The 23,060-nt window shown below is 36.0% G+C and overlaps 1 protein-coding gene across 5 annotated transcripts; it reads left to right on the top strand.

Annotated features, from left to right (window-relative positions):
- Nucleotides 1-11,574: 11,574 nt before the first annotated feature.
- On the top strand, nucleotides 11,575-22,798 carry LOC104233581 (ubiquitin-like-specific protease ESD4). 5 transcript variants are annotated; one of them, XM_009787014.2, is made up of 10 exons: nucleotides 11,575-12,364; nucleotides 12,479-12,763; nucleotides 13,038-13,120; nucleotides 13,214-13,307; nucleotides 13,403-13,501; nucleotides 14,743-14,835; nucleotides 14,914-15,033; nucleotides 16,092-16,195; nucleotides 21,378-21,450; nucleotides 22,379-22,798. In XM_009787014.2, the coding sequence occupies exons 1-10, from the start codon at nucleotides 11,903-11,905 to the stop codon at nucleotides 22,439-22,441; spliced, it is 1,476 nt and encodes a 491-aa protein (XP_009785316.1). In that variant the 5' UTR covers nucleotides 11,575-11,902; the 3' UTR covers nucleotides 22,442-22,798. The 5 variants fall into 5 exon arrangements, 3 of the variants coding, with proteins under 3 accessions (XP_009785316.1, XP_009785297.1, XP_009785312.1); XM_009786995.2 differs by having other exon boundaries at nucleotides 11,575-12,763; XM_009787010.2 differs by lacking the exon at nucleotides 21,378-21,450 and having other exon boundaries at nucleotides 11,575-12,763.
- The last annotated feature ends 262 nt before the right edge of the window (nucleotides 22,799-23,060 follow it).

The raw sequence follows: 23,060 nt of genomic DNA, 5'->3' as shown, positions 1-23,060 counted from the left end.
GAGAGAGAAGAAAGAAAAAGAGAAAAGATAAAAGAAAAGAAGTGAAAAGAGAAAGTATAACAACAAGGAAATTCAACTGTGAACTACGTTTGACCTGATTCCTGTTAAGGATACGTAGGCAGCCTCACGGCTCGGTCACAGTAAAATAAATATCAAAAGATCCCCAAGCAAGAAACTGGGGCAGAAGTTGTACTTGTAATAAGAAATGTGATTCCAAGAGTTGTAATTTTAAACCCTTGTCAAATTGTTGTGAGCCTTTGATACCCTTTCTTTCTAACCCCATCCAAAAGCCCACATTACGGTCCAAAGAAAGACCTTCCAATCAGTCTTCGAGAGATGCCAAGTTGAACAAATAGAGGTGAGTCATATCAGGATAACACTCTGGTCCAAGCAGGAAAAGTAATGAAAATAAGAAAATCTTATCGGTGAAAACCTTCACGGGCACCATAAGGCGACGAAAGCTGAGAGAAAGTAAAAATGAGAGAGTCTTATCGGTGAAAACCTTCATGGGCACCATGAGGTGACAAAAGCTGAGAGAAAGTAAAAATAAGAGAGTCTTATCGGTGAAAACCTTCGCGGGCACCATAAGGCAACAAGGAATTGAGGAACAAACGAATGAGAGAGGTTTGTCGATGAAAATCCTTCAGGGCACTGCAAGTCGAACAAGGTCCGTAAGTTGGCAGAAAGTAAAATTGGGTTGTGGAAATCTTGTAGAACAAAGTAAAACAATTGGAAAGGATATTGGTTAAATAGACTGGGCTGATTAATCCAAAATGCTTACCATGATCATTGGTGTCAGTGACTCCACTCAGATAAGTTCCTTTTTCCTATCTCCAACAGTCATCCAAATTTGGATTTTCTTCTTTATTCTTAATTCTCAAAATTGTCGCATTTTATTGCTGTTAATTTTTACTCCTCTAAAGCTCTTCCAAGGTTAGCCTTGTTCCAACAAATAAGAAGGAATGTCAAAGTGTACTACCAGATTCAAAATTGCACAAAGCAAAATACGGCTAGGACATGCTGGAGATAGTATGATGAAAAGTGGGACCTAGGGTGTAAGCAAAGGTTAAATTAGTGAAATGGTTCAGTAATGTCATGAGAGATGTATGGTTACGAATAAAAGGGTTAGAAGTGAAAAACAACAGTTGGAGATCCTACAGTTAAGGATCAGTCATGAGGTCAAAACAATCCTTTCGACCAGTTCAAGGCAGTCTGTTGAAGCAAAGCATGGCAAAGAGAAAACCCTCCCTAGCAAGAATTCCACAACTAACCACCACGTTTTAAACTGACAAGATTTTCTTTGATTTGAAACAGGGCCAAAGATGGCATTTATTTCAGGAAGCACCCTGTGAGGAAAGCAAGTACCATGCAGGTTTGATCGTATAAATTCTCAGGACCCTCTTGGAAAATGGGACCTAGTTTAAAATTCAAAACAATCATGAGTAGCAAGATCTAGTATAAATGTACCCCAAAAGAATATAAGTTGGCTTTAAAGCTTTTATTGTTAGGATAGGATTTAATTTGAAGTTTTCAGGACCCTCTTGGAAAATGGGACCTAGGTTAAACCCTAAAACAATTATAAGTAGTAAATATAGGACAAATGTGCACCAAAAGGAATATAAGCTGGCTTCAAAGTTCGAATAAGAGTTGTCACGACCCTCCTGGATAATGGGGAGTAGTTTAAGATCTTCTTAGATAACAAGATTTAGCAGAAGTCATACCTTTAAAAGATATAGCTTAGATTTAAAACTAACGTTTAGTTAAGAGTTGCCAGGACCCCCCTGAATAATGGGACCTAGCTTTCAAATTCTTAGTAATATTTGGTAATATGCTTCAGTTTAACACTCACAGATGCGCCCAGCTACCAAACTGGGGCAGAAAATTTTCTTTTATTTTGTCTATTTTTGTTGAAGTTAGGTGCCCATCTGAAGAACAGGGAGAACAACACAGATAAGAGCATGACCAAGTACTATCAATCAGGCGTCCACCTGGAGAACAAGGAACAACAGTTGAAGTATCAGCAATCAGGTGTCCACCTGGAGAACAAGGAAAAGCAGTTTAAGATTCAGTAATCAGGCGCCTACCTGGAGAGCAAGGGAATACAATTCAAGTTTCAGCAATCAGGCACCCACCTGGAGAGCAAGGGAGTACAATTCAAGTTTCAGCTTTCAAGTTCTTATTGATATTTGGTAACATGATTTAGTTTACACTCACATATGTGCCCAGCCACCAAATTGGGGCAGAAAATTTTCTTTGTTTTGTCTATTTTTGTTAAAATCAGGAGCCCACTTGGAGAACAAGGAAATACATTTCAAGTTTCAGCAGTCAGGAGCCCACCTGAAGAACAAGGGAATGCAATTCAAGCTTCAGCAATTAGGCGCCCACCTGGAGAGCAAGGGAATACACTTCAAGTTTCGGCAATCAGGCGCCCACCTGTAGAGCAAGGGAATACAATTCAGATTTCATGTAATCAGGAGCCCGCCTGGAGAACAGAGGAAAGGAAACAATAGTCAAATGAAGACATTTAAAAGGTTCAGCAATCAGGTACCCGCCTGGAGAAAAGGAAAAGCATCTCAAAATATAATTCAAGTCAACAACAAAGGAACTTCTAAGGAAAATACAAGTCAACGAGGCAACATCAGTCACAAGATCAAGTTTGAAAATAAATCTTTGTAAAGCATAGATTATAGCTTAGTCTAGCTTCTTCATTTTTTGTCATAGTGTAATAAGGAGGTCAGTAAGCAGTATCAGCAGCAGCAGCAACAGCAGTAACAGTGGAACCACAGTTCATGGTAGTCCCAGCTGTCGAAACTTCCCGAACTATATTGTCCTGATTCTTTTATAGCCAAGGATATGTAGGAAACCTTTGAATCAGAGGTTCGGTCAAATCTTTCAAAAATGCTTCCCACGGAGTATTCAAACAGGTAAAAATCGCCCGTATCCGCTCACTTTATCTTTGCACGAAAACTCTTCGTGTTTTCGTACAAAGAGGGGCAGCTGTGAGCACGTGATTTTTGCCTCATACGAATTACTCCAAAAGAATTCCCAAAATTAGGTCTTTTCTTTAATTATGTGTTATTTTTAGGAATTATTATGTTATTTTCCTGATTGTTTGCATATGTTTGTGTACATGTTTAATTTTATTAACGTATTAAAAATACAAAAATATAGTATCTGCATTTAGGATTTGATTTTTTACATTTTTTGAATTAATTAATAATTAGGTGTTTTACAAAAATGAAAATTCAAAAAAATATAACATATTTTTGTATTTTTAGTCAAATTGATAATTATTAGTTAGAGTTAATTAGTATTTTTAAGTTAATTTGGTGTTTTTATAATTTAATTTAGGATTTTAGTTTTAATTTTTGAGAAAAAAGGGAAGAAAAGAAAAGGAAAAGAATTAGATAAAAGAGAAGGAAATCGGAATTGGGCTAATTCAATTTAATCCCCAAGCTCAAATCAAACACACCTAATACCCAACCAAAACCAGCCCAAACCCATGTCATACCCGGTCCATTCAATTCAGACCTCAAAGACAACTCAAACGACGTCGTTTCAGTTCCAACCAATCTCAACCGTCCATTCCCCACATCCAACGGCCAGGACTTAACCCATTACCCGTTTAACCTGACCCTGAACCGTTTCCTCCTAAACCCGATCCAGCCTCTAACCCTAACAAACGACACCGTTCAAATTAATCAAATAATCCAAGCCGTTGATCTCGTTTGATCGAACGGCCTGGATTTAACGTCACCCCCAGTATATATTTGTCCAAACAGACCCCACCCCCCTCCTCTTACTCGTCTCATGTCGTCTCTTCAGAGACGAGTAACCCTAGTAGCCGCCACCCTTCCCCACCACCTTCCGGTGGCGGCGCCGGCTCCATTCACCTCCAAAATCACACCCCAGAACCACCCCAACCCCCTCTTTCCAAATCCCCAATCTATTTCCCTCGAATCTTGCCAGAACCTCTCGAATCTCAAATCTAAGATCGAGCCCTAAAAGTTTAAAATCTGTTTCCCATGAACCTAATAACATGCATCGATTCAGACCTCTAATCTTCGTCATTAGAAGGATTGATTCACTACAAAACCGATGCTGCTCATTTGTTCTTGACAAAGAACAAATGATTGGCATCAGTTTCGGATGAATCAGAGTATCGAGTGTAATTTCAAGTTTAGCCGATAAGTTCCCTTCATTATTTCTGTTCATTTAGTGTTTGTTTCATCTCTTCTTTTTTTCTATTTTGTGCATCTTTAGCTTTTATTTTAATTCCTAAAAAAAGAGGATTGTGCCCTAATTTTGGTTTATCCGTTCTGTCTAGTTTTAGGTTTATATCCAGCTTCTGTTTTAGTTGTTTAAGTAGGTCTCCAGTTTTCAATTCATGTTTATATTATTCTAATAGGCAGCATGTTAGTATCCTCGTAATGTTTTGATTCCTTGCTAAAATGATTATGTTAAATGTGTCAAAGGTCGAATCTCAAATAGGCTCTTCATTGTGCTTTTCTTGCTAATGTCAGTTCAGATTGTTCATATGAAGGGTTATTGCTGACTCTGTTTCAAGGCTAAACCTATTTAGGTTTCAGAAACTGATGCCCTTTGGTTCTGGTTGCCTAGCAATTCTGTAAATGTTTAGAACTTTCAGAGATTCTAATTGAATAATTAGGAACTTAAGGGGTAGTCTGGGAATTATTTAATAAAGGGGATTGTTTACCTAACTTAGGAAGCTTCTCAATAGTGGTAGGGTAGAAATTGCATTACTGAATTAATTAAAAGCACTAAGTGAGTGGATGATTAAAGAAATGAAAAGTTGAATTGATAGTGGTAAATGCACTAAGTTGAATGCCTATATATAGATACCAAGTTCATACAAAAGGGAGGCAGATCATTCTGAGGATACAAGAGATATAGAAGAGAGAGCCTGGTACTCTGAAACACATAGGAGAACATTCTGAGAGAGAGAGGAAGGATACAAAGAGGATCGAAGAGATATAGAGCTTAAGAGATAGAAGAGGCAGGCTGGTACTCTGAAACAGATAGAAGAGAGAACATTCTGGGACACAGAAAATACACTGAGTTCATAGAGAGTTATATAGTAAGAAGAGAGAGGGAGGAGAGAATTTTAGGTTGAAGGTTTTCATTAAATATTTCTTTCAACATTTCGGGCCTTGAATCTTGGGTTTGAAGAAGAGTTGATAGAGATTTTGTTGTTGCTGCTGTATTGACTCTACAACTTTCAGATTTTATTCATTTGAATTCACTCTCTTGTAGGTATGTAATTCAAGCTCTTGAGTTAAAAAATGTCGGAGCATCTTTATTGAAGCAGAAGTAAATTGATTTGGTTCTTTTGATAAAGTTTCTTTCGTATTGGATCTGTTCGCATGAATGATGTTTCTTTGATTGAGTGAATTGAGATTTGCAAATGTTAACGTTATTTTAGTACGTTCATGACTCTGTCTCGTTTTTGTTTTTTTTTTCTTTATTTTATTTTTTTTACTTTTTTTATTTTTCTTGGCTCGTGACTTGTAACTAGCAGGTATTGTTTTGTTTATATTTAGATTTCAAGATCATGTAGCACCATGTTCATATTTTGAAATTTAAAGAAGTATGTGAAGTTGAACAATTTGTCAACGTTAAGATGTAAAAAAATAGATTGCGTTAGTGGAATGATCTAATCTTCAATTTATGTTATTGGCTGCATATTTTCTTAAATTAACCATGTGAAGATTCAACTTCTTCTTCTTCAAAATGGTATTGTAGAAGTTATAGTGGTGATACTACAACTTTCTCTTTAGCATCGTGTTAAATAAATTAATTACTTTACGTGTTCTTTGTTACAATCAAGTTTAAAATGTATTTTTGTATGTCCATGTTTGTTTTGTATCTTCTGGTTCATCCGAATAGTTCTCAGTATGATTTCTTTTTCTTTTTGTGCTCATATGGTCATTTAAGATTCATTATTTTGCTATAAAATTTTGTTAGTTTCTTTCTAGAATTTGAAATCGAAAGTCGGTCTTTTGAAGATGATATGGAGATGAACCCAAAGCTGGCACCTGTCTTTTGTTATTTTCACATAAATGTCAACTCCACCTTTCTGAATTGTAGTATGCTATAACAAAAGGCTTCAGTGATATACATGTAGCTAACCCATTTCTTTAGGTCTCTTGTACTTATCAATTATACCACTCCATCCACAATAAAACCTCAAAACGCATGGCCCTTATTTAATTAATTTTAAATTCATAGAATTCGAGGCATGCTATTTAGCGTATTTTCTATGGCCCTCGCAAAGTTGAAAAATGCATAGTTTCTTTAGGCGTGTAATTTAAAATTACCTTCCTAAACTCGGGTGTGCATTTCATGTGACCCAAATCCAAATCCCAACAACGTTAAATAAAATGTGTCGTGGACCGCGGGTGCCTTTATGTGACATGGTTCAAGACATATTTTAAATGACGTTGCAATCTTCCTAAAAATGAATAAGAGCGGTTAATAAGTTAAAATTTAACCATAGGCTAAAACATGTATTAAAATCAGATAATAGGTCAATTATAACAGTTGAGCGACCGTGCTAGAACCACGGAATCGGGGAATGCCTAACACCTTCTCCCGGGTTAACAGAATTCCTTACCCGGATTTTTGTGTTCGCGGACTGTAAAATAGAGTCAATCTTTTCCTCGATTCGGGATTTGAACCGGTGACTTGGGACACCATAAATTATCCCAAGTGGCGACTCTGAATTTTTAATAATAAATGAATCCCGTTTCGATTGTCACTTTAAGTTGGAAAAAACTCTCTTATACCCTTTCCGGGGTGTAGGAAAAAAGGAGGTGTGACAATTTCGAAAATGCTAAAATGAGAATTTAATTAACTTCTTGGTGTTGACTTGCCTGACAGTGGTGTCCAGTACCATCACGACCTTTAATGGATTTTGGGTCGTGACAACTATGCTTAAAAAGACATAAATATCAAAGAAAAAGGTTCTAATATTAGACTCAAACCCGAGAAAAGAAAAAAGAAACTAAATCCTTTATCTTATAATAGTAGCTTAACTTTATTTTCTTTAACATATAATATTTATTTTAGAATCTTGATAAATTAAAATTAGATTTAAACATTTTATTCTCCAGAAAAATAAAAAACGACTTGATTCGTTTAATAGTTCATATAAAATTTATACTATATTTTATATCTACTAAAAGAGTGTGCAATAAAACAAAATTATATTATAATATTATGAATATAGAGTTTTTAAAGAGATATTAGGTGAGATACAATAACATAATATATTTGTATTTTACATAATAAAATATCTATTAACCACAAAATATTATACAACTAATTCAACTAAATTCATCATCTTTGTATGTTCAGAAGATATTAAATTCATAATTATTGTGTCAATTTAAAAATTCTTGTTTTTATGATTTAAATTGATATTTGATTTATCAATTATTATTTTCAACAATTTCTTCCTCTTGTATAAATTTATACTAATTAACGTCATGCACACGTGCAAAACAAGTACACTAAAACTAGTACTATTAAAATACATTGTCTGCAGTTTATCATAGGGATAATTTCACATAAATACAACTCACACACCTGACTTGCAACATAATAGCCTAGATACCACTTTGCAAATCTATAGCCCAAAAATAATAGGCTAATTCCCAAAAGACAGTTTATTTCACACAATCAACTACGGTTATTGCTCCCTCTTTATACAACCAGTTGTTTTCATTCTCTTGATTTCCTTTGATTATTAAGCATTTGATAAAAAATGCAAATCAGCCACAACGCAACTCAAAAATCCTGAATAATACATATTATCTGAAGGTAAGAAATTCAAACACTTTTATGTGCAATTGCTGAAGCAATCCAACAAGATAAAAGAAAAATAAAAACTTGGTAAATGAATTGTAGAATCCCTCCAACACTCATACAACACATACACAAAAAAGAAGAAGAGAAGAAAGTGTCAAACTTCTGTAGAGGCCTCTTACACACTAACAATGTATATATATATATATATATATATATATATATATATATATATATATATATATATATATATATATATATATATATATATATATATATATATATCCTTATAAACTAAAAATATATATAATTATATAACATTATACATAAATATACATATTTATACATAATTATATAATAATGTATAACTTGTATAAACATGTATAATAGTGTATAAGAGGTGTTTGTATATCCATATACACAATTATACACTAGTATACAATATTGATACAAATTGCTACATAATTATGATTTTTATCCAAACCCAATTTCAGATCTGTGTGTATTTTCATTTTTCTTTCAAAAATCTTCAATATTCTTCTGCTTGCCACCATGGACGATGGAGTAGAAGCCCGAGCCTTCTTCGAGCCATTGATGGCAGAACTGCGTAGGGGGTAGATGAGGGGGAATACCGGGGTCTAGGTTAAGAGAGGATGAAGGATCTATGTGGGTTAGAAAGAAAGAAGCGAGAGGCAGCGAGAGAGAATTTGGTGTGCTGGGAATGAAGAAGGAAGAAAATAATAAAAACCTTAAAAGTGTGTCTTTAATAATGGGCTAAATGCTGAAAAGTTTCTTTCAAGTTATGTACAACATGGGCTAAATAGGGTAAGAGCTTCAAATCTGGGTCATTTTCGGTTGGGCTGTTAGGCCAAGTGACAAGGGCCGTAATTCTTTCTTTATCATATGATATAGTAAAAATTGCACGGGGCGCCCTATTTGGTCCCCCCTCCCCTTTTAACTTATACCCATTTGTTTTAAAGTTTTAACTTGTACCCACTTTTTAAACAAATTCAGCCCCCTTTCTCCTCCTTCGTTTTCTTATTCTTCTTCTTCTTCTTCTTCTTCTTCTTCTTCTTCTTATTATTATTATTATTATTATTATTATTATTATTATTATTATTATTATTATTATTATTATTATTATTATTATTATTATTATTCCTCTATTGATGTTGGTGCTGCTATGAATATACAGTAATACAGATATTCATAGATACAGTAATTGGCTATTCACCGAGTTGCTTTTCTTGCTTTTCTCCTTTTGTCTGGTAAAGTCTTAATTCTCTTTTATGCCAAATTATTGCCTTTTTTTTCTTGTAGTGCTCAAAAAATTAAAGTTTTTTATGTCCAGTTAATTTATGCAAAAGTGAAGCATTAACTCCTAATAGAATTAATATGATTGAATTAATTGCAGGAGCGATTCTACTAGGAAGTAAAGTGGAATGTGCAGATGACAAGGCTTGTACTCGGAATTGCGATCCACATATAGCTTACATGGTTTGCCCATCTACTGGACAAAGGATTACTAAACCATGTGTCGACTGTTGCTCAGTAAGGAAAGGTTGCAAACTTTTCCGCAGCAATGGCTTGAGAATTTGACGGTGTTATCTTTAAAACTTTCACTTTTTATAAAAATCTCAACACTAAATAAGCTGAAGTTTTTACAAATGAACTAAATAACTTCAGCATCTCTACTGAAGTTTTTGAAAAAGCTTATCCAGGACAAAAAAACTTCAGTTTATTTAGTGCTGAACTTTTTATAAAGACAAAATTACAGAATAATGCACTCCATAAGTTGACTTTGCACTATTTTAGCCCAGTTATAAGTTTGCAAATGTGTAGCCAAATATCAATAAGATCTTTTCTTTTCTCATTTTCTCTAATTATAACAACCTCATTTATTCTTACCTACCCCTATTGTAGCTCTCTCCTCATTTTTCACCCATAAATATTTACTTTAATTAATGAAAAAGAATCATATGCAAACAAAACTGAAAAGAAAAATTAGTTCCCCATTCAGTCAACACTCATTCGTACCTTCTTCCATAACCAATACTTCTCTTTTTTTTTTATTTAAAATTTTGTATATCTTCAGGTTTATACATATCTATCATAACTGCAAAACGCAAATACAGACGCGAGAAACCTAAAATCTCATCTTCTTTAATGCTAATTTTGTTAAATTTCGATTATGATTTTGTGAGAAATTTGGAGTAGGTATTGTTTGAACTTATTAGAAATAGTCTAAGTAGGTTGTATACAAAGTTTGAAGTTATTTGCTGGAGATTTGGACTAGTTTTATACAAGAATTGCAAGTGAAAATCGTACAAAAATTTCGTGAGTGATGCTTATATACTTTTATACAATATTATACACTTTTATACAAAGAGGTACAATATGTATATAGTTGTATAAAAGTGTATAAAGATGTATAATCACAACGTGAAAATATTCTTGATACACTACGTATATAGGTGTATAAGAAGAATGAGAAGAAGAAGAAAATGCGAGAAATTCACCAAATACCTGTAAATAATGTATCAACCTTGGATATAATAGTGTATAAGTTGTGTTTATACACTATTATATACTATTTATACAATATTATACATTATTATACAAATAAATCCTATCAACGGAGCTTCACGTGTTCTTCTTCCTCCTTGGGCATCCTCTGAAATTTAACTCAAATATAGCCTAAAGCTACTCCAAATCACTTGAAATTTAAGTTTTGAACTCATCTTGATGATACCAATCAATTGAGACAACACCCATTCCAAACAACTAACAAATTGGAAAACTCAATTTCTGAAATTTTAACTCAAATATAGCCTAAATATACTCCAAATCACTTGAAATTTAAGTTTTGAACTCATCTTGATGATTCCAATCAATTGAGACAACACCCATTCCAAACAACTAACAAATCGGAAAACTCAATTTCTGAAATCAAATCTTCGAACCACTTGTAATGGTGACTTTTATTTTTCAAATCCTTAGTTAACCATTGGAATCCGAAAAAGAATTGAAGGAGAATAACAATAGTAGAGAAATTTTGTGGTGCAAAGGCTGACATGTTAATGAGAAGAAGAACAAAAAAAAGGGAACGAAGGAATAAGGGGTGTGCTAACTGGTGAAAATTAGTTTTCAGATTATGTACAACCTGGGTTATACTGGGTAAGGGCTTCAAACATGTGCCATTTTCTGATGGGTTGTTGGGCCAAGTGACAAGGGATGTAATTCTGCCCTTTATAAATGAACTAAATAACTTCAGCATCTTCTGCTGAAATTTTTGAAAAAACTTAATGACAAAACTAATGAATCCAGGACAAAAAACTTCAGCTTATTTAGTGTAATTACGAACAAAAACTTCAGCAAATAGAGAACAAAACTTCAGCTACTATGCTTAAGTTCAGCAATTACAAACAAAAATTTCAGCAAATAGAGAACAAAACTTCAGCTACTATGCTTAAGTTCAACAATTACAAACAAAAACTTCAGCACACTTGGTTTAGCACACTTGCTACTTCATGCCCGTCTACTAAACTGCTGAAGTTTGAAGTGATTGTCTTTGCTACTTCAGTCCCGTATACTAAAGTTACGCAAAAAAATAGGTACGTTTGTAATTTTTTTCTAAAGCGGGCACAAGTAAAAATGTGACAAAAAACAAATATAGATGCAATACACATATAAAGTTCTTTTGTTTTTTGAGTAGAAAATCCCCTAAAACTGAAGTGTAACATAATTTGTTGGAGCTCTAGAAAAGGTCTTAAAAGGGAAAGATCCAAATCAGCAAAAAGGTTTTCTCCAATTTCCCACCCAATCGCGAAATCCCCAAGAACCCTTTCCCCATACAATTAATTTCGTGTGATTTCGTCGAAATTCACCCCGCCTTTTCATATTCTTGTTCCCTTTTCCTCTCTGAATCTGTAGTAGTATCATGTTTTGTTTATTGAACTTTCGCCGTTTGTATTTTGGCATGTCTCTCTGTTTTCCTTTTTTCCAATTCAACATTGTGATAATCCATTCCATGCATACATGATTTGCCAAAACTTGTCAACTTTCTACTACTTCAATGGGGGCTTTAACGAGTTATCGAAAACGGGGTGACGATTTTTTCACCTTGAATTACAAAACTCCAGTTTCAAACGTTGACCCTCACATTTCCAAAAAACCCAGGCTTTCTATGAACCAAACAACACAAGATCACAGCAAAACATCAACAGTCACAAGGCTTTTCACCAAATACCCATCTTCCATCACTCCCATTAAAAGAGAAATTCATGCTCCTTGTAGAAGACCATCTTCTTCGAGATTTGGAGGTGGGTCCCACTCAATAATGGGGAATTTCCTAGTTCGGCAGTTATATAGAGCTAAAAGAAGCGCTTTTAAAACCTTCAGGTACGTGAAGAAAAAAGATAAAGAAGTGGTCATAAACATTGATGATGATGATGATGGGGATTCGAATGTTGAGGAATTGGGAACTGGGGTTGTTCCAAAAACGGGTCTTTTTGACGGGTCGGGTCAGAGACGGAAGGTGAGTAATGCCAAAACGGGTCTTTCTAACGGGTCAGGTGGGAGATGGAAGGAGAGTGATGATATTATTGAAATATTGGATAATTCTGATGATGGTGTTGTTACGGATGTGCAGCTTCAGAGTTCTTCAGTTGTAACAGTGTCCGATGACGATGTGAATTTGTTGAAGGTGGAGAATGCAGAAAAGATGATGGATTCGTTATCTTTGAGTAGTAGCAAGTTTGATGATTCATCTTCATCAGCATCCTTTGTTCCTTCGTATAAGAAATTGTTGGATTCAGCTGAGAAAAGAAATAATAGTTTAAAGAGCCTGCAGTTTCACATTGAGTATACTGAGAAAATTCTTGAAACATATAAGTTGTTGAGGCCTCAAAAGAAAGATGAACAATATGTTAAGGAGGTAATATTGCTGCAGCCTTTTTCTTGGTAATGTCGTTTGCATGCATTCAGGGCTTGTTTCTTTTGCGATATAACAACAGTAATCCAGGCATAAAACACATGCATTATTAGTACAACATTTGGTTCAGTATAAATCTTTGCGTAACTAAATATGCATTACTGAACAGTGTTAGATTTTCGTGTAAAACTCTGCATTACTGGATCCTTGTATACAATGTCATTGGTACGCATTAGCGCTTCTGTCCTTATGTTGTGTATGGTTTGATTACTTGCAGGATGTGATTACAGAACCCTTTGTGCAAATTGATAAGGAGGAAGAGGCTGAAGTTTCTCATGCTTTATCTAATTATAGCAGCAGGTATAACTTATTTAAACTTCAATTTTCTTTTTAAAAGGCTCCAATTTTCAAATTAAAACTTCTTCATATGTTTCTCGTGGACTTATTTTTCAGGAGGAAGGTTTTGGTAACCCATGAAAACTCCAATATAGATATTACTGGAGAGATATTGCAGTGTTTGAGACCTGGGGCATGGTTGAATGATGAGGTATTACTTTATGCCAGTTACCTAGCTTTGGTGGTTATAGAAAATACTGTAATGGAAATGGAGTAAGGGAATGACGAGGTTTTCATCTTTTGCAGGTGATTAATGTGTATCTTGAGTTGTTAAAAGAGAGAGAGAAAAGGGAGCCCCAAAAGTTCTTGAGATGTCATTTCTTTAACACATTCTTTTACAAGAAGGTCGCTGCTTTGCCTTTAAGCTCAAAATTTTGAGTTTCAAAGTTATTCAGTTGCTTGCTAGGTTGCATTCTATGCTTATCAGCTTTCTAGGTTTATATCACTTGCCTTCTTTTCATACCATGAATGTTTTTCATGGCAAGGGGTCATCTTATTTCCTTCATCTTTTTCTTTTTTCTTCTCATTTTGCATTTCTTTGAATTGGAGTTTGTTTGGCAAGTTGTTGAAAGTATCATCCTAGTATGGATTTACATAAGACACACACATAGAAGTTACTAACCATGTTTTCACCCATTCTGCTCTTCAATTCACTCGGAGAAGAAAAATTGCACTTTAATCGTGGATACCCGAACCATAGATTGGCATGTTCGATCATTAATCATTTCTGTCCTTAGTTGAAAAATGATTTTCTTAATTCTTTCCTTTTCTCTCCTTACAACTCTTGGAATGTACATATTTAGCATCTTCTTTGTCCTGTCGCTAATACTAACTTAGAAATAATGAGGATGCTGATTGGAATGTACTAACTAGTGCCTGCTCTGACATGAAATCTCGCCCGAGTATCAATGACCATGTTTCCTCTTGTTTCTCTTTCATCTTGCCCTCGATGAGAAGGAAAGTTCATGTTTTCTCTTCTTTATCACAGACTCCTATCTCTCTCTCTCTTTTACTTTTTTGGTAACCGTGGTGTCCGGACCAGCTTGCGCGCACCTTGACTAATTCCATTGTATACCGGCTACCTCTCATAGCAACAGGTACCAGGTACCTTTATCCACCAAGTCTTGGACATATTGAAAGAAATCACATAATCTTTTAGTCTCTGCAGTGAAGGAATCTGCAAGGATCATGATTTGCTATTATTTCATCACCAACTTTTTCTTGCCACAATTTGTTAATAAGTATTTGTTAGTTGCTATGCTGATCTCTGTAGAGAACCTTGTTTCCAATCTGAGTAATGCGTGTTCTATGGTGAATGATACCGATGGTTGACACTGGCTGGTTTCTCCCTCAAGTTGGTCTTGTAATTTTCTTGTTAATAGCCTCTATAAGATGTCTAGCATGTGCCCTGGATTATCCATTTATTGAATATCATCACATCTTGCTCACTGGACGAGGTTGCTATGTCAGATAGTGTTATCACCTCCTAAGTGACATCTGTGTGTATGAAATTCTTATATTAAGTTTCCTACATGGAGAAGGTTATATCTGCTAATTGTTCTTGTGGACATTTTCTGCAATTTCAGTTAATCAGTGGCAAGGGAGGCTATAACTATCAATCTGTGAAAAGATGGACATCCCAAAGGAAGCTGGGGTACAGCCTCTTTGAATGTGATAAAGTAAGAATTATCATCAATCGTTCATACTTTAGTTTTGTTGTCTATTGTATATTGATTGATATGTCCTAATCTACTTAGATTTTTGTTCCTATCCACCAAGAAGTACATTGGTGTTTAGCTGTCATCAACAAGAAGGATGAAAAGTTCCAGTATCTTGATTCACTTGGAGGAAGAGATAATCAAGTACTGAGAGTGCTGGTATGTTTTGCTCTGCTTACCAGGAAATGGTTTTTCAAATGAATGCATATGTGACATTCTATTTTCAAATCTTATTCTATTTAATTTTTTCCTGACTGTACTGTGTCAATGTAGGTTCTATGCAGTCTGCAACATACTACTATTATTTCTATAATTGGAGACTTAGGCATAAACACATTAGTACATGCATTAAGCCTTTTAATAAGTTAGTAGTGATGAGGCCTGTACACCACTGTTATTAAAAAAGGAGAAGTTAGTACTGATGATGATAGAATTTTCTGGTTAATAGTGGATGGAATTAGATGGGAGATTTTAATCTTATTTATGTTGCCTCCTAAGCAGATGGTATTGCGGTTTGTGTTGAATTGCTATTCATATCCATTGGGATCATATGATCCAATTGGTTAGGCTTTTAACATGACTGGTTAGGTGTAGATAAGGTCATCCTCTTCCCATTATTTCGTTTCAATTTGTTGATTCTTGTTTTACTGCTTCCATTTGTTGTATTTTCCTTTGTTTCCTTCCTGTCTTAATCTCTTCCCAGTTTTGGATGTAATATATGTGTGATCTTATACCTAATTCCTGATGGAATTTGGTAGTGGGTAAGGAGTTTCTTGAAAAGAAAATGAGAGATAGTGAAAAGGGTTGAGGGGTGGGCCCATTATCCATCGGTTTCCGAACCTTGCACCACTATCTCTTGGGGATTTCGTGGTGATCTAAAAAAATAAAATACAGATAGGCTATTGGTCGCTTCAGAATACACATTTAGTCTCTAGTGAAATCTTACCATAGTCTAGTGGACTAAAATGCAGGGAGGATACTGTAACTTTCTTACTATGATATCATGGCATTATGTAGTGCTCACTCCTGTAGCAACTAGCAGCACTACTTGCAGGAAAACCAATTGAATGAAAAATAAAAAATAAAACATAAAACAAGAGCACCTTCTAACACTGGTTGCTGCAATTTGTTTTTGGAAGAGACGCTCATGTTTATTGAAATTTTATTTTAAATAGAAGGATGTCCTGATCTGCGGAAATTGAAAACTAAATGTGCAGACTAGGTACTTTATTGACGAGGTGAAGGACAAGAATGGGAAAGATATTGATGTTAGCTCGTGGAAGCAAGAATTTGTTGAGGACCTCCCAGAGCAAGAGAATTGGTGCGTAATACCTGAATCTTTTTATTGATAAAGGCATGGTACTTTAATCTTATTGGTCTAACAGTTTGTTCCCACATGTTGGAACCTCATTTATATATGTTATTCTTCCTATGTGCTTATCCAAAAAAAGACACAAATCTTTCTATGTGAAGTGCAACCTCATTAGCTAATTGGGCTGCTTGGAGTTTGCTCAAGAATTTTCATAAAACATAAAGATATTTTCATTTAAAAATATCAATGAGAAAAGTATTCCTGTGGTTTGACCTTGAATTTGCGTTTCCCTTTCTATGACTAGTTGTCTTTAAGTACCTGAGGAGATCACTTTTTCTTGGGACCTCGTCAGAATTGCTTGTTGAATTGACTTTCTGTTGATAGTTGTATAAGTGATGAATAGTTCTCATTCTGCTAATACTTTGTGAACCATTTATCCCATCTAAGCATAGTAATCATCTACGTTTACGGATGTCTAAATACATAGGCGGCCCTTTAAACTTGCCAAAAAGTTTCATTTGGACACTTTAATTAAAGATGTTACCTATTGAACACCTGACAACAATAACAACATAAAAAGGGCAGCCCGATGCACTAAGCTCCTACTATGGGCGGGGTCTGGGGAAGGGTCGGACCACAACGGTCTATTGTATTCAACCTTACCCTACATTTCTGCAAGATGCTATTTTCACGGCTCGAACTCGTGACCTCCTGGTCACATGGCAACAACTTTACCAGTTACGCTAAGGCTCCCTTTCAACAATAACAATAACATACTAGTGTAATTCCAGAAGCGGGGTTTGGGGAGGGTAGTGTATAGGCCGAACTTACCCCTACCTTGTAAAGGTAAAGAGGTTATTTCCGATAGACCCTCGGCTTGAGTAAAACATTTCAAAGCAATTTTGAAAAAGAAAACTGGTAGTGAAGAAGGTATGGGAAAATAGTAAGGAAAGCATAGCAAAGCATTTGAAAAAAAGGGAGCAGTAACAACAAAATAATAAGATAACCGAAGCACATGAAACAATAGGTAGTAATAGGAATTGAAGAATAAGACAATACGAAAATAGTACTAGTACTACTGGTATGAAAGGAGAAGCAAAAGATGAGCTCCAAACTAGCACCAAGCCTCTCCCACTGTAAAGTGAGACAACGCTCGACTACCTACTAACCTTATACCCTAATTCGCGAAGTCCATCTCCTCCTATCTAAGGTCATTTACTCAGTAAGCTGGAGATGCACCATGTCCTGCCTAATCACCTCTCCCCTATACTTCGGCCTACCTCTACCTCCCGGTAGACCCACCATTGTCAACCTCTCACACCTCCTCACTGGTGCATTTGTGCTTCTCCTCTTTCACATGCCCGGATCATCTTAGTCTCGCTTCCCGTATCTTGTCCACCACGGAGGCCACTCCCACTTTGTCCCAGATATCTTCATTCCTAATCATATCTCTCCTAGTATGCCCACACATCCATCTCAACATTCTCATTTCTGCAACTTTCATCTTCTGAACATGAGAGTTCTTGACTGGACAACACTCCGTCCCACACAACATAGGTCTAACAACCACTCTGTAAAACTTACCTTTAAGTCTTGGTGGCACATTCTTATCACACAAGACACCGGATGCGAGCCTCTACTTCACCCACCTGCTCCAGTACGATGTGTAACATCATCGTCAATCTCTCCACTTCCTTGAAATAGACCCAAGATACTGGAAACTTCCTCTCTTGGGGATAACTCGTGTATCAAGCCTCACTTACACATCAGCCTCATGTATTATGTTACTGAACTTGCACTCGAAATATTTTGCTTTAGTCCTGCACAACCTAAACCCTTTAGACTCCAGAGTTTGTCTTCCACCTCCCCGTGAGTCTCGTCAACCAGTACAATATCATCTGCGAATAGCATACACTATGTCACATCCCCTTAGATATGACGTGTCAATTCATCCATCACTAAGGCAAATAGAAACTGGCTAGGCTAAGAGCTGATTTAGTTGGGCTTATCTAGCCCCTTAGATTCTACTGATAGCTATTTGAACTTTGTTAGCTCCCTAGTACTAAGCTGATTTTTTTGCCTTTTTGTATTGGAGCTGGCAATTTTCATTACTTTTGTAACTATTTTGCATCTTCTTGATGCCATCAATGAAACCAATTACTTCATCAAAAAAAGAGCTGATTCCTGGTGCAACCCCATTACGACTGAAAAGCGTTCCGAGTCTTCTCCCACTGTTCTTACTCGGGTCTTGGCTCCATTGTACATTTCCTTAATCGTCCTAATGTATGCCACCTGACATATGTTGAAAATGTGCTTATTGAACACATGCTTGGCAGTCAATCAAAATACTTAAACCTACGAGTTTCACACATTTGACATAAAAAATGTAGCCAATATGAAATAGACATGTTGGAAAAAGGAGTGATGTGTCAACTGAGTCCCATTCTACCCCATCCCCTTCTGTTCTCGTTCCATCCCACCGTCATTTTCTTCTCCCCGTCTCTTTCTCTCTCTCCAGACACTCCAATTGCTCATCTTCTCCGATCCTTCAATCTTTTTTCCCTTTTCACATTTGTCTCTGGAAAACCATAAGCTTCGTGGGAGGAGGGTTATCGGAAGTTGGTAGGGAAACTAAGTGACAGAAAGTTAAAAGAACTTGATCGGGAAAATTCAACTCACAGGCGGAATCTCTTTTACAAAGAGAAACTTTAGGATTGTTTTGATTCTTTTATTGCGCTTGATGGCGTGAAAGATTGCGAGTACTCCGAGGCGGGCATGATTTTGTGTCTTTGGATGAAATGGGTGATCGCAATTTTGTGGTGGTGGTAGTGAAGGAAGCTGTGGTGATGTTGGTGATGGTGGATTGCAGCAATTATTCATTAGTTCTACTTTTTTTTGGCCTTTATGGACGTCTGTTGGCCATGGAGAACAGCAGTGTTTTGAGTGCAATAACAATTGTGGTCGTGGTGGTGGATTCTATTCTATTAACCGCAGATGATAAACTTTTGAGCTAATTGAGTTTAGTTCCTTTCGGCACTTCAATCGGCCCTTTTCTCTATCTACATAGGTGAGCCAGGCGTTTTAATTCTATAGCCCAGACTTGAGACCTATGAGATGTTGACCCGACAAAAATTGCAAAAAGTTCTTTTATCTTTGCAATGTGCACACTCAATTTTATCATCTATGGATCTTGCATGTAGATTGAGTTTCGGCCATATTTCTGGCAAGATAACTCTTTTCTATTTCCGGTCAAAATTGTCTCTCCATATTTAGGTTTTCAGTAGTGATATTTTTTTGTTCCTATATAGAGGCTCATTTGAAGGCGACGGGGGATGATGTTGTGGAGGTGGTGCGGTGGTAGTAGGAGGATGGAGTTGCAGCGGGAGAGTTGAGAGGTTGATTTGTGTGGAAACATGAAATTTCTCATTCGTTCTCAAGCTCGATTTTGGAAGTGAAACAAGCTCTATGCCATGTCAGCACTACATGTTTAATATGCACATTTTCAACATAGGTCAGGTGTTCAATAGGTCACACCTTTAGTTGACGTGTCTAAATATAATTTCTTGGCAAGTTCAAGGGGCCATCAAAGTGTTCAGCCTTTAAGTAAAGATGGTCCTTGTATTTCTATTAGAATAACATGTTATTTATGGCAGATTGGTTTTATTTTTTATGCTATTGAGTGGACTTCCTATTGATAGCCCGTAGCCGTATTTGTGATGTCTCTTTTAAAGTCATGAATAGTTCTCGTTCTGCTAATACTTCTTTTTTTGGGGATGAAATCTCATTCGGCTAATACTTTGCGACTCCTTTATCCCAAGTAAGCATCACAATGATGCCCGTCTAAGTAAAGATGGTCATTTGGCTTAAGCCTGCTTTAGATGAAACTTAACTTGTCCAAAGTATGAATAGTTTGTGCTACAAAGGTGCTTCTTTGTAGCAGTAGCTGTATTCTACACTTAAGACACTTGGATGAGAAATGTACCATGTCTTGTCTGGTGTAAATATACATAAGAAGTTCTATGCTATAACACTAGTGGTTCTTCTGGCGTAATTAGTTTTAGTGGATTTGATGCACTTTAGAGTGCATGACTTTAAATAAAATTTTCTTCATTTGCTCATTATTTTTCATATAGATCAGATACACCATTTTATTCTGTGCCCTATATTTTATTAACAGTTCCTTATTTATTGAAGTCGAACATATTTCTTTTCTTAGCTCATGTTCCAAACAGTTCCCAGTTAATAGTATACAGACTTAACCCGAGTGGTTCCTTTAATTTTTTTTCTCTATGGCATGATGTGGTTTGAGATGACCACAATATCTTTGCTGCTAGTACAAATTGTTGCTTCTTGCCCTGTTCTGCTTTGTGCAGTAATCCTCTTTGAATCTCGTTATGCTAACTGAGTTGCTTTTTCTTGTGCATAATTTTGCAACCAACCAGAAAATATTTCGAAGTATCTGAATTTAAATTTTAGGGTCAATTACCTAGACATCTTTAACAATATTCGATGGACCTCCCTTTTCCAGTTTGAGAATTAACTAACACCGTCCTCCTTAATGGATAAGTTGATGGTGTCAAATTGTTAGTAATTTGACCAAAATATGCTCCTTAAAAATGTTAATGCACCAACAAAAAAGAAAAAGGAAAAAGAAAAGGAAAATAAGGAGAGGAGCAGGCCTATGGGGCTGTGGGATGTATATTTAGCCTTTACATAAACCATATCTCTCACGACGAGTGTTCTTTCTGATGTGTGTCTATCAGCAAAGCTAGGGAAGGGAGAGGCTACGCTCGAAGGGGAACGAGCATGGCCATGAAAAACTCTCTCTCTCTCTCTCTAATATAGCTCTATGTTTTTTGTTAAATACGCTACTGTTAGAGGGCAAATGGTTGAGAACTTAAATTTTTGTGCTTTTAATGTTCTAATAGCAGAGGCTAATGGAAAGAGAAAGGATCTAATGAAACATCAAACTAGAGGGGTAGATGTATTAAGTTTTGTTAAACTAGTGTGAAGGTCTAATTAACTGACTCTAAATTTCATTTCCATGGTTTTGCCAAACTAGTTTTCAGCTGGTTCGGGTTACCAGAAATATGAATCAACTTTTGATTTCTATCAGTGCTTAATTTATTACTGCTTTCTGTTCATTAAGTTTGTTTTCTGGTCATACTGATAAAAACTGCACTATGAACAGGTTTGATTGTGGTATGTTCATGATCAAATATGCTGATTTCTACAGCAGAGATATAGGACTCCGTTTTAGTCAGGTAAACTGATGTGCTGCAATACTCATGGCAGCTTTGGATGAAATTATGAAAAGTGACGAGGCCAACCGGTTTCTGAGTAGGAAGGGAATATAATATTATCATTATGTATACGCACACACACAGAGAAAAACACATTATGTGTGTGCAGAGGCGGAGCTAGAATTTCAAGCTTATGGGTTCAATATTCTAAGCCTTTTAAGTTACTGAGTTCTAAATTATTAATTTATAACTAATTAATGAATTTTTCAAGACAAATACAGGGCTTGAACCAAAGCTACTGGGCTCGCCGAATCCGGAGCCCCAATGCTGGCTCCGCCCCTGTGTGTGTGAGTATTGGGGGTTGTTATACTAAAACTTGTCACTTAGGGTTTCATGATAGAAAAAATGTGACTTTTGATCTTCCTGTGCTATCTGTGTTAGAATGCAAAAAACTCTCCAGGAACTGTGTATTGTTCACTGCTTCTCTTCTCTATCTCTTTTATCCCCCTGAAAACCTTCTATGTTTGTTTCCATGTTTTTGAAGTTCACCAATTTCTTGGCCATGAACAACTCTGTAGCTTGCCTATTCCGTCCTACATGTTAGTACTTCTTTTCGGTTATAAAGAATTCCATCTCTACCATTCAGATGAAGGGGGCTGTATTTTTTTCCTGGCAAGTGTTTGCAAAAAGCAGTTGGAATGTCCTAGTTTTTTGAAGCTTAGTTTTCTTACTTTTGGAATCTGATATCTTTGTTTTTCTAGTATTTATTTGAAAGATATCTGGGGACCTGGATTGTTACCTTTCTCAACAAAAAAAAAAGATTCCACCTGGGTGTTGTTGCGGGTGGGGGTGGGGGTGGGGGAGTTTAATATACTAGCTATTGTGACACATTTTCTGCAAGAAAACATGCACGTTGAAACTGTAAACAAATCTTGTCCTTTTCTTGTAGGAACATATGCCGTATTTTAGGTTAAGGACTGCCAAGGAGATCTTAAGGTTGAAAGCAGAGTAAAAAGTCCTGAACATGCTCTTTGCTGCAATGTTAAATATCCTGTGTCAGCAAAGGACGACTACGTAATTCGTTGGATTGATTGATGCATTGCTAACAATTCCTTGAAGGCCTTGTCCGATTTGTTTATTTGGTGGTTTGAGATCCTAGCAAGCTAGTTACTGTCTGATGAAGGCGCGATTTTGTAGGTTGAGGTTGAAAGTGCTTTAGTTTTTTTTTCCCCTTTCCTTTTTGTGTAGGTCTTTACAGTTCTCACATATAGTATCTGAAATCAACTTTCTTTTGGAGAAGTCTCAGAAGTTGTAATCATGAGATTTTATCTATTTTCATTAAAGAAATGAAAATTCAAGATTTCGTTTTCATCTGTTATTTAGGTATGTATAGGCATGTCCAGCACGCGTTTGGTTTGCATTGTATTTGCTCTGACAAAAAATTCTTGTCATCTGAAATCAACTGGTGTTAATTTGCATGTCCAGCACGAGGCTGACCAGACTTGCTGCTTTGCGAGATAGCATAAAGCTCAGTTGTGTCACATAATTGTCGATTAGAGTACCAGGTTGATCAACTTCAGCTAACAGTTTCATTTCCTATAACAAAAGGTAAAATACGTTAATCATCTCAA

This window comes from Nicotiana sylvestris, chromosome 1 (genome assembly GCF_000393655.2).
Source record: "Nicotiana sylvestris chromosome 1, ASM39365v2, whole genome shotgun sequence".
Taxonomy (NCBI): domain Eukaryota; kingdom Viridiplantae; phylum Streptophyta; class Magnoliopsida; order Solanales; family Solanaceae; genus Nicotiana; species Nicotiana sylvestris.
This window is presented reverse-complemented; position numbering and strand designations above follow the sequence as displayed.